Here is a 12,944-nt window from a genome sequence, read left to right on the forward strand (position 1 = left end):
TACATATATGAAACCTAGGTTCTCTACTCATCGTGCTAAATAAAATTAAGAGCTAAAAAAGATGACTACACAAACATATTTAGAGTGAGACAATGACTAATGGTTAGCTTTACCATCTTGGATAACTTTATACGTAAACGTCTATAATCAACAGACTTATCGTAATCATATAGGTATTCCTAAGCAAGCAATTCCATTTGATTAGTTGAGGAAAAAATAGCTCTAAGTTAATGTTGATATCACAGAAACAACACTTTCCAGGACCAGTGGTTGGTGTAACAGATATGTCACTGGATTCCTGTGTAGTCGACTGCGGTTCGAGCCCTAGACCCAATGGCTTAAACTCACACTGGGCACGTGTGCATGCATGCCCAAGATCCTGAGAGGATAAGGGAGGAGAAGAGAGGGATACAGAGGCAGATCATTGATGGGACGGGGAGGTGTGGTGTAATCTGTGGAAGATATTTTGATCAACTGGACTGGGGAAAAATGTTCACATATTAAAATGTTCACTTCATAAGCTAAACAATGTCACTGAATGTATATAAAAATTAATTAATTAATTTATAAATAATAATAATAAAAAAGAGGGTGCTGTGTGGCCATCCCCCCTAGGGGGTGTTGATTTCTCACTTTGTCTCTCTAGTGAGTGTTCGCACCCTATAGCAGAAACCTCTCCAAAAATAAAAAGAAAGAAAAAAAAAAAAAAAACACTTTTCTACTACATCAGTAAGAGAAGTAGAAGCATGGACTTATCTGCACAGGATAATGGTAGGGCATGGAAAGGTGTTGAAATATCTGGATACATGGGACTAGCAGATGGTATAATGGTTACATCACTGGACTCTTACATAATCAAACATGGTTCAAGTCCCAGATCTGATAGCTTAAAGCTCACTCCAGGTGTGTGTGCATGTGAGCCCAAAATCCTGAGAGGAGAATGGAAGAAAAGGGATTGTGGTATGCCCGCCCCTCCAGTGGGGAGGGGTGATTTCTTGCTTTCTGTCTCTCAGCAAGTGCACACACCCTATAACAAAAATCTCTCTCCACAAATAATGAAGACAAAACAAACAAACAAAAAAGAAATTTCTGGGAACAGTGATACTAACTGTAAAAGGCTATTCTCATCCTGAAGTTAATTTTTCCTTATTTTCTAAAGAGATAAGTTAGGAAGTTATCTCTCTAGTCTTTAAAACAAAACAAAACAAAACAAAAACTTCTTAACTAGAAATGATGCATTCCCTTTCTTCAAAGAGATTTGGGAAAATCTACTGAAGTCCTCTGAAGAGCTAAATCAACCTCAAGTTGCATCTATATCCTGGAAAGTTATTGACCAAACACTCCCAACAGCCACTCTGGGTCCAATAAAACCATGCTGAAAAGGTGTATATGTGATACATTTCTCCTGGGAAGTTCCTATTTTAAATGAGTCTAAAAACTACATGATTTCCTAGAAAATAACTTTGCATAGACCCAGACTGGCAATGTATTCATAACTAATAAATGAATATTACTTAATTCATTTTCTTTGCTTACTTGCACCCATACCACCTCTTTCATGGGACTATACCTGATACTTGTTAGACTTTCAAAAATGAGAGATTTGAAATGAAAAGGATCAGGCAGTTGTTTGTCAAGGCGTGGACTTCTTTGTAGGTACATAAAACAAAATGTGCAAGCTCCTTCAGGGCATGATTGCTGTGACATAGGAAATAACACTGGATAATCGTGTAGACTTATTGCTTGATTATACTGAGTCAAAACAATACGATGGTAGCTTCAGCCTCTACTCTGAAGAAACTACTCACCTTCCAAATGGCTATTCAGGTCGTGGCCAAGGATATTTTCTCAATTCACATCCAAGCCTTCTTTTTTTTTAGAGATTTTTGCTATAGGGCCTGTGTGCTCGCCAGACAGAGAGAGAGAGACAGAGAGACAGAAAGCGAGAAATCACCCCCAGGGGGGATGGTCACACCGCAATCCCTTCTTCTCCATTCTCCTCTCAGGATCTTGGGCACACACACACACACACACACAGCCTCCATGAACTTTAAGCTACCGGGTCCGGGACACGAACTGCGGTCGACTACGTGGGAGTCCAGCTACATAGCCATTACGCTAACTGCTGGTCCCCAAGCCTTCATATTTTGACAAATGTTACGCTAATCTTATTATTAAAGATGAATGGGACTAACTATTGGCATGGTGGTTGATGTGGCTGAATGTCATATGGCTAACCACACAGGTCAAGTTTTAATCCTGACAGTTTGAAAAACACACCAGGCATGCCTGAAATCCTCGGATTAGAATGAAGGAAAAGATTTGGTAGTGTGGTCATCTCCCTTAGGGGATGCTTTCTCACTCTCTCTCTCTGTCTTGGTCTGGTGAGCACACACACAACTATAGCAAATTTAAAAAAAAAAAAGATTCAATGTTTTCATAGATGGACTGGCTTCACAGATGGACTGGCTCCTCAGAATAAATCCCATTAAATGAAATGCTTACCCAGATGCTTTCTGAATTACAAATTCACTACCAGCAAATATTTCCAAATATTGCTACAAATGAAGTTCCAATTAATCAAAATTAAGAAAGCACTAAAATAATTCTATCTCTAGATTATTGTTATTTTTGCTAATGATAATTTTTAAAGACTCACTACTGAAAATTAGGTTTTTGGTTTCTTCTGATCACCCAAACTCAACCAGTAACAGATACTATTTCTTCAAGAGATATACTTCAATCAAATGCTATTTTGCCTGGTTATTATCATCAGGATCCGAGAAACTTACCCAGGGGTAGTAACGTTTGAGGTAGGTATCAAAGAGTTCAGGAAAATGAGGAGGAAGAGGAATACTATTCTAGTTAGAGGGCCCAAGACAGGCAGCAACATCACCACCTGGCAACTTGGGAGACATGCAAATTCTCAGCCCCACTTCTGACTTGTAAATTAAAAAGTCTGGGATGGGACTTGTAACCTGTGTTTTAACAAGCCCTGCAGGTAACCTTCATGTACCCTAATATTAAAAACCAATGGGCTAGAAATTTGGGAGACAATAGTATGTTGGAAAGACTTTAATTTCTTCGGCATGGCTGAGCTTTAGCCTGAGTTGACAGTGGGAAAGTTGGGATGAAAACACAGGGAAGATGACAATGTGTCTCAAGCACCTTCTTGTGGATTCTACTGTATCAGAATACTGGAGAGATACTCAAGTGCTTTTAATGAGGGAATTTATAGCAAAGTGCAGACGAGTTCTGACTTGATGGCTTCACTTATGATTTTTTGACTTTATATGATGATTTTAAAAAAAAAAGTGCAGACGAGTTCTGACTTAAGGGCTTCACTTATTATTTTTTGACTTTATATGATGATTTTAAAAAATGTGATATGCATTCAGTAGATACCCTATTTTGAATTCTGAATGCTAATATTTTCCCATACTAGTGAGATGTCAAAAACAACACCATCCTTTTTTTTTTACATTTAGTAAAATAGTTAATAAATTACATGATATATTCAACACTTTATTATAAAATATGTTTTGTGTTAGATGATTTCATGCAACTGTAGGCTAATGTAAGTGTTTAGAGCACATTTAAGGTGGGTTGCGCTATGCTGTGATGTTCAGTAGGTTAGATGTATAAATCGCATTTCTGATTTGTAATATTTTCAACTTAGCATGAGTTCATCAGGATGCCACCCCATCATAAATTGAGGGATATCTGTCTTCATTAAAAAACTCGAGGGGCAGTATTGGAAATAGATGGAGTCCCAGACTGAGGCTGCCTAAGGAAACAAGGTCGCAAATGGTTGGGACATTAGGTGAGTCATGATCACAGGAGACTTCTAGAGACTCGGAAAGAATTATCTAACTCTAAATTAGAATGGACTGAAAATGAAGGAGAACAGAGCGCGAGTTCGATGTCTGAAAGTAGATAGATGTTAAAACCATGAACAGCAATTAATAATGCCTAAGAGTGGTCATTTACCAAAAGAAAATATAAAATAAGTTTTGATTTGCTGAATTTGAAATTTATGTAGGTATCTATAGATTCTGGTTATCAGCTATCTCTATCTACCAATTACCTTCATATCTAACCAGGTATGTGTAAAATTAAACTGTAGAAACAAAGGTGACATTTTAGGAAAACTATGTAAGAGAGAAGTGAAGTCAGTAAAGATCTCCCAACATTGGAAAAATGTCCTGTATGGGCATTCACAACAGAAGAAGAGGGACTTAACCTTTGGTCTCATTTTTTGTTCATGGTCACCATGAACTGAGTCATCTGTTGTCTGGCTACAAAAATCACTAGCTTGGATGTAACAGTCACAGCTAACCTGGAAGAGTTAGAATTTGTAAAAGGTTGAGAGACACCTAGTTTTTTGTTTTTGTTTTTGTTTTTTCTTTTTAATTTTTTAAAATTTTTTCATGAGGGAAGGAGACAAGTACAGCTAACAGAGTTTTCATGCCACAATCTGCTCCTAGTCTCAGCCAACCGAAGTCTCAGGTATGACTGTGTCTGGTGTGCACAAGGCGGTCTCAGGATGAGAATCCAGGACCTATCCCAATGTAGGCTAATTGAGTTACTACTGCACCACCACATGTTAAGAGACCTAGCTTTCCCAAATGTAACTAAGTGGTTAAGAAAATAAATAAATAAATAAATAAATAAATAAATAAATAAATAAAACTGGTAAAAATTCTAAATACTTTTTAAAATTTTAAAAATTAATTCCAAAAGTGAAAGCTACAGAGAGACAGACATCACTCCTTCTAGTGCTGCGATCTGCCCCCAGCTTCAGCTCACTTCAGATTAGGGCACACACATGTCCAGTGTTCTCAGTGAGGTCTCCAGGCATGAACCCAGAGCCTTCCCAAGCAGCTTTCAACCTCACAAACCTCACAGTGCTTTGTGTTTTACTGCCATGCCACTATCCAGTCTCCTCAAAAATTTAAAATACTTTCAAAACTAAAACTTAATAACAGAGGGAATAAGGAAATTTAAATAACATCCTTGAAACTAAAAAAAAAAAATTGATTTAAGACAATTTAATATTAATAATTTGGGCAAATAAAATAATAATCACAAAAAGACAATTGCCTAAAAACTTTTCTCTCCTCCTACTAGCCTTCATTAGCTCTGCATATTTGTTTAATTTATCCAATATGTCCTTACTATTTTATTTTTAAAAATCTGCACTGTACTATATATATATATAGGCTCTGATGGTCTTAGCTGCACCTCTCCTTCAACCCCACCCTTAGCTTCTAAAGGACACATGCCTACACAGATTTTAGGGCAGAGAGAGGGTATGAGGTGAATTATCTCTTTCCAATAAATGTCTCTCCTGTTTTTCCAAATTATGGATAATGAGGCCAGAAGTAATTACTGAAAAGGAGTTTGCAACAGTAATTACGGAACTAATCTCAACATGGTGGTGACTGCAGTAACAAAATTCACTTTATAGCTGTCAGAGCCACTTGGAATGTAATAAACATCTTGTGTTTGCAAACCCAGATGCTGTACCAAAGGAAGTTCCATATTAGCAAATTACCACAACGACCTACTATATTCAGCTCATTTTGATTTTGTAATGAGAAAGCCCATTAAACTGGAATAACTTTAAGTTGTGACTCTTAAACAAGTTTGGAAGGGGTAGGCAAAAAAAGGGAGATGGCAGGTTTAAGGAGACCTCCCTGGGCTGCTGCTGAATTTTGCATTTGGAAGCCTGAAATTTGACAGCACCTGGACCATCATCTGTTGCCTCTGCTAACAAGGAGAGTTGAAATTTAAGGGACCTGGGTAGTAGTTCTCACAATAAAGAATGGAGCTTTGAGATTGCAGGCCTAGACTGCAAGGGAGAGTGGATATTTACAAAGCTTAAGCCCAAAAAACCATGGAACACATACATTACAACCTTTCAACTTCTCTGTCTCCTGCACTTTCTCATCAGGGACCAGGGAGCGCCCTACGTGTTTTTCAAATCCCTTCATCCTCTTTGGCAGAAAGCAGTTTTCTTTCACCGGCCTATGTGCTAGCTGAACACACACACACACAAAAAGATTTCTACCTGCTACCTATCACCTAGGGACCCGGGGCCTTTGCTTCATCTTTTTTTCCTTTTGTGACGCCAGTGACCCCCTTCTGGGCCCCAGTGGGCTAGGGTCACAAAGGGCAGCTGCAGTCAGTGCTCTGGACCCCTCAGGCCGGCTTGGGCTCTGGTCCTGCTGCTCCAACCCCAAGGGCCTCTAGCAGCGAGCCCTGATTCCTCCACCTCCCACCATGGCCAGCCAGTCCTGCCTCCCTCCCAACCCACGCGCCTCGGCCCTGAAACCCTCGAGGCAGCACTTGGGAGACATTCAAGTGGGCACGAGTGTGGCCATCCAGCGCAGCGACAAGCGGATCCACCTGGCCGTGGTCACAAAGATGAACAGAGAAAACTCTTGGGTCACGGTAGAGTGGGTTGAGAAAGAAGTCAAAAAAGGTAAGAAGATTGACATAGAGACCATATTGCTGCTTAATCCAGCTCTAGCCTCGGCGGAGCACCCCGCGCCATCCAAGCCCTGGTCCCCTTTGCCTCTAGCGCCCTCTTCCGCTATCGGAGACCAGCGATCAGCTTCAGGGTGGATTGCTATGGTTCCCCAGAAAAATGAAACACCCTCAGGGGACAGCCCGGCCGTGAGGGTCCCCAGCAATCCTTGTCTGATGAAGAGGAAAAAGTCTCCCTGCCTACGGGAAATTGAGAAACTGCAGAAGCAGCGGGAAAAGCGCAGGCGGCTGCAGCTGGAGATCCGAGCCAGACGCGCCCAAGATGTCAACACAGGGAACCCCAACTATGAAATCATGCACATGATCGAAGACTACCGCAGGCACCTGGACGGCAGCAAGATGTCCAGACTGGAGCCCCCCGAAGACCATAGAATCTGCGTCTGCGTGAGGAAACGACCTCTCAACCAGCGAGAGACCACCATGAAGGATCTGGACATCATCACTATCCCCTCGGACAACGTGGTCATGGTGCACGAGTCCAAGCAAAAGGTGGACCTCACCCGTTACCTGGAGAACCAGACTTTCTGCTTCGACCATGCCTTTGATGACACCGCCTCCAACGAGTTAGTGTACCAGTTCACCGCCCAGCCGCTCGTGGAATCCATCTTCCGCAAAGGCATGGCCACCTGCTTTGCCTACGGGCAGACCGGCAGCGGGAAAACGCACACCATGGGCGGGGCCTTTTCCGGAAGGAATCAAGATTGTTCTAAAGGCATTTATGCATTGGTGGCACAGGACGTCTTTCTCCTGCTCAAAGACTCTGCCTATAGGAATCTGGATTTGAAAGTCTATGGGACGTTTTTTGAGATTTATGGGGGCAAGGTATATGATTTGTTGAACTGGAAGAAGAAGCTGCAAGTCCTTGAAGATGGGAATCAGCAAATACAAGTGGTTGGCTTGCAGGAGCAGGAGGTGCGCTGTGTGGAGGAAGTGCTGAACCTCTTCCAGATAGGAAACAGCTGCCGGACATCCGGGCAGACATCTGTCAACGCCCACTCCTCCAGGAGCCACGCCGTATTCCAGATCATCCTGAAGTCAAGAGGAAAGCTGCATGGCAAGTTTTCCCTTGTTGACTTAGCTGGGAATGAAAGGGGAGCTGATATTGCCAAGGTCAACCGGAAGAGGCAGCTGGAAGGGGCGGAGATTAATAAGAGCCTCCTTGCCCTCAAAGAATGCATTCGGGCTTTGGGTCAGAACAAGTCTCACACCCCGTTCAGAGCCAGCAAACTCACGCAGGTCCTCCGGGACTCCTTTATAGGCCAGAATTCTTCCACTTGCATGATTGCTACTATCTCTCCAGGGATGACCTCGTGTGAAAACACCCTCAACACTTTAAGGTATGCGAACAGGGTCAAAGAATTAACTTTAGATGTAAGGTCTTGCCATCATTGCCTCTATCCCATTGGACAGGAAGCACCAAGGATGATAGGAAAGCATGTTAGGAATTCAGAAATGTCCCTTCAGAGGGGTAAGTTTATTAAAATACTTTCTATGCAGAGTGAGGAGGAGAAAGAGACGGAAGACATTGAATATCTATCCACCCCATTGATGGATACAACCACCTCAAGGGAGGCATGTGATCAATGGTGGGAAAACATTCAAGAGACAGCCGACGTTGATTTTTGCATTGCCCAGTCATTGTCCATTCTAGAAAAGAAAATTAGTGTTCTGACCGAGATCCAAAAGAAACTGAAATTATTACGAGCTCATCTGCAAAAGAGCAAGGCAGAGTGAAGTCAACAGCAAGAAATTCGATCTGAAATGATGGTGATAGTGCTACAGTTTCTACCTCTCTTATATAGGACATTGTCCAAATTATCAAAATATACATATCCTCCTGGGAAGCATACACATCTTAAAATATGCTGGCCATAATGTGCTCTTTCTTCTTCCTCTATATTTCTGTAAATCGTTTCCATTCTGTAAGTTCTCAACTGGGAATAATGTCCCCCCAGGCAATGTCTGGGAACATTTTCCATTGTTACTACTCGGGGAAGAAGGGGTAGAGGGCCAGAGATCCTGCTAAACATCCAACAATATACAGGACAGTCTCTGGCAATGAGAGATTATCTGGTTGAAAATACCATTGCTAGCAAAGTTGAGAGGCCTTCCTGTAGGAAGAAACCAACTCTGATGAAACCCTAAATTTGAAGTCAGGAAAGCAATAACCTGTGAATTAAAGAGGCTGGAATGAAAACACATGAAGAGGTACACAATGAAATAAATCTAAAGATACTATGAATCTTCGTGGCATTGCCAAGTAGATTCAAATGATTTCTAAGACCAGTCATACTGGAAGAATTTGGAATTTCCTTTGCAATCCTGTAGGAAAGCTTAGAATTTAGAGGGGTTTTTTTGTTTGTTTTCAATTGAAATTACAAAGTACTCTGCTGTCTGGGAGTGATGAAATGAAGTGTGTGTGTGTGTGTGTGTGTGTGTGTGTGTGTTTTGCATAAGTAGAGGTTTTATTGACCATGGTGTCTTTAAGCCCTTTTTTCACTCAATCTGGCCACATTTTGTTCTTATATGATACACATAAAAAGCTTTCCTGCATCAAATTAAGACAGAATAAATCAGCAAAATAATAGAAAGACACCTACCTAAAGTAGAACACACTCCATAAAGTCCTCAAGAGTTATGTGAAAAACTCTAATGTTTTATATCAGGAAGCAGAAAATTTTCCTAGTTTAGAGATTACAAAGTCCATCTTTGAAAAAAGGACTAAGAAGATATGCAAATATGACTATAATACATACTTTTACATGCAAAGCAATGAATTTAATACCCAATAAACATATTTGTGGAAAACAACTATAAAAGGAAAGAAAGACTAGAAAAAGATCTTTTGGTTTCAGATTGATCAGATTCAAACTTCTAAAACAAGAATTAAAGAGGAATGATTTCTAAAGAAAGTTATGTGTCAGATTGGAAAAATTGGGGGGGGGCAAGGGATATAATTTAAATTTTGCTATTTTTAGCAGGAAGGAGCTATTTTTAAATTTTTGCCTTGAAGGTACAAAGGCTGCATTAGCACTAAGGAAAACTGACACATAGTAATGTTCTGGTGAGTGTTATCAGTGTAAACACAATCAGCATCATCACACATATCTGGTGTTTAGTAACTATTTAATTTCGTGGTCCCTAAATATTTTCCTCTTTGCTGCTTAAGGTACACAGGTGAAGCTATATCTTATTAAGCAAACAAAACCTTGTTGAAACCTGTTGTTCTTTAATATAGGTATTTCCATCAGTACACGTTTTTTGTTTTTGTTTTCATTTCAATTGTAATGAAAAAGTATGAGGTTAAGTTGCAGTGCCCATCTTGTTATTTAAATATCTGTAATTTTAGGCACATAATTAAGACTCTAGCAGTTTAATATAACCACAGCTAATTTATAGCACCTGGGGAGGATGGCCGTCTAGCAGTGCAACACGATACTCTGTGAGGCTGACCCAGATGGGATGGTAAAGTACACACTTTGCAAAGACCTCCCTGAATAAGCTGGACATACTTATGCCCATAACCTGGAGCTGGCTGAAGCTGGTGGTCGGTCACTGCTTCAAGACCCTGTTGGTGGTGCTGTTTTCTCTATCTGTCTCTCTCCCTGGATCATTCTCACTCCTAGAAGCGATAAACAAAGCTAAAACAAACAAACAAAAAACTATAGTGCCTACTTTGAAAGATTGAAAGTGGTTTTATTCTCTCCCTTAATTCTTTCATTTTATGGCAATTAATGTTGTCCCTGGTATTACCATTGTCACCGTTGGTCTGCTACTATATTTACCACCCTTTCACATCTCCTGACTCACACCTAAGTTTGAGTAGGCTACTAGGGGTTCCAAGATTTTGCTATTAATATTTATTTTTACAAGTTTAATGAAGTATTTCTGTTGAAGTACAGTAACATGTCACATAACATTTCAGGCAACAAACTTCACACAACTCTGCCATCAGGAACAATAGATTATACCTTGGTGGGTGGTAGGCTGTACCATCTAGTTTATGGAAGTATACTCTGTGATGTTTGCACAATAGCAAAATTGCCTAACATTTTTCAGAATTGTATCTTTGTCCTGAACCGAGATACACTGTAGAACATAGAAGTGGACAATCTTAAATATTTCATGAATTTTTACAAAATGAATACTTCTATTTCACCACTATACAGACCAAGGTATAGAGTCTAGGCCATGCCCTGTAAGCCTTCTTTGTGCCTTATTTCAGTCATCATTCCATGAATAAAAATTAAGGATGACTGTGACAAATCACAATGAAGTTTGCCTAATTCTTTTTTCATGTATGTTCATATACTAGATATGCTTGTACTTATGTCTTGTTTCTTTTTACAGTTTTTTTTTTTTAGCATTTCACCACAAAAAAATAAATATATAAATTTGATAATTGAGTTATTTCTTTTTTTTTGGAGAGGTTTTTGCTATAAGGCACGTGCGCTCGCCAGAAAGACAGAGACAGAGAGATAGAAAGTGAGAAATCACCCCCCAAGGGGGATGGCCATGCCGCAATCCCTTCTCCTCCATTCTCCTCTTGGGATCTTGGGCACGTATGCACACACGCCCAGCATGAGTTTAAGCCACTGGGTCCGGGACTCGAACCACAGTCGACTCCATGGGAGTTCGGCGACATAGCCATTACGCTAACTGCTGGTTCCGAGTTATTTCTTTTTTAAACAATCCCTACTATTAATGTTATGAATGTTCTTATAATCTTTGGTGCATTTTCATTGTTTGTCTTGGTGTGGAATTCCTTGGTCCACAGTTTTTGCATATTCAGCAAAATCAGTTATATCAATGAGTTTTCTAAATTATATGCACCAATTTTAGACCAGCAGCACTTCACAAGAATTTCCAGTTTTCCATTAAGTTTGCCTATGTTTAGTATTGTCATTTTAAAACTCATTATAATTTTACACATTTTGATGTATGTAAAACAGTATTTTGTATGGTTCTAATTTTTTCCTAATTATGTTGAATAGCTTTATTCACTATTTAAACATATTCTTTTGTGTAATGTATGTGCTATAGATGTAAGTTTTTCTTTATGTGTGTGTGTGTGTATAATATATAAAATATATATATTTAGCAAATATTTCCTCTCAGTCTGTTGATTGCCTTTTCATGCTCTTAATGAGTGATAATCTCATTTGCTCCTTTGAAGATCAGTAGTTTATATTTTTAATGAAATTCAATTTGTAATATTTTACTTGAGTGGTTAAACCTTATGTAAGAAATGTGTCTGTCACCATTATTTTTCGTTACCTAAAAGCTTCATTGTTTAACTTTTCATCCTCTGGAATTGATTATTTTTTAATATAATGTAAGATATAGCAGTCAAGGTTCTTTCTGCTTTTAATATAGATACTCAAATGAAGCACTAATACTTATTGAAAACAATGTTCTTTTTCCATGGCATTGAACTATCACTGTGTTCTTAATCAGATAACCCTAAAGATCTTCTTTCAGGGCCTCTGTGACCTAGTGGTAAATGGAACCAGATTCCTTGTGGCCAGCCATAGAATTTCTGCTCCAGTGGCTCAAGGAACACACTTGGGCATGTATGCATGGGTGCCCCAAATCCTGTCAAGATGGAGAAGGGATTGTGGCATGATTACTGAGGGATGCTTTCTCCCTTTCTCTCTTTCTCTCTCTTTCTCTCCCTCTCTCTCTTTCTCTCTGTCTTTTTCCCTCTGGCAAGTGTGTATGCCCTCTGGCAATTAAAAAAATAGAGAGAGAGAGAAGATGTTCTTCTGTTAGCTTGTTATCTCCTTTGCATTAAAACCACACCTGTTACATTTCTTTGTGTTGAGTCAATATTTACTAGTATATGATCACTTTGATTTTCATTTTTGTCTTTGCTATTTTATGTCTTTTGAATTTCTAGTATCAACATTAAAACAGCTTGTCAATTCACAAATTCACACACACACACAGACACTATTAATGCTTTGGATTATATTGAATCAATACATTAGTTTTCTAAGAACTGATATTTTTAAAATTTTGAGTCCTCTAAGCCATAAATATAGTATATTCCATGATTTCTCTGTTTAATTGTTAAAATTTTTCTCATAAATACTTTGTTGTTTATGTTGAATTCTTATATGCCTTTCATTAGAATCATTCTAGTAAAGTTTTTGAGGCTAATCTAAAATATATCATCTTTAAAATTAACTTTCCAGTTACTACCAATACATGGAGGATAATCAGTCTTGGTATATGGACCTTTTTATTTAATGATAAATTTACTTACCTTTTTAAAAAATTTACTTTTTATATTACAATTTAAAATACATCATTTTGGATTTTCTCAGGTATATAATTCTGGTATTTGTGAATTTGAAAGTTTTATTTCTCCCCTCCTAATCTTAATGTTT

General features: G+C 39.1%; 1 protein-coding gene across 1 annotated transcript; it reads left to right on the forward strand.

The window, feature by feature from the left end:
- The first annotated feature begins 6,178 nt into the window (after positions 1–6,178).
- On the forward strand, positions 6,179–9,490 carry KIF2B (kinesin family member 2B). Its single transcript, XM_006168103.3, has one exon. The coding sequence runs from the start codon at positions 6,286–6,288 to the stop codon at positions 8,284–8,286; it is 2,001 nt and encodes a 666-aa protein (XP_006168165.1). The 5' UTR covers positions 6,179–6,285; the 3' UTR covers positions 8,287–9,490.
- The last annotated feature ends 3,454 nt before the right edge of the window (positions 9,491–12,944 follow it).

Source organism: Tupaia chinensis, unplaced genomic scaffold (genome assembly GCF_000334495.1).
Source record: "Tupaia chinensis unplaced genomic scaffold, TupChi_1.0 Scaffold145528_1, whole genome shotgun sequence".
Classification (NCBI taxonomy): Eukaryota; Metazoa; Chordata; class Mammalia; order Scandentia; family Tupaiidae; genus Tupaia; species Tupaia belangeri.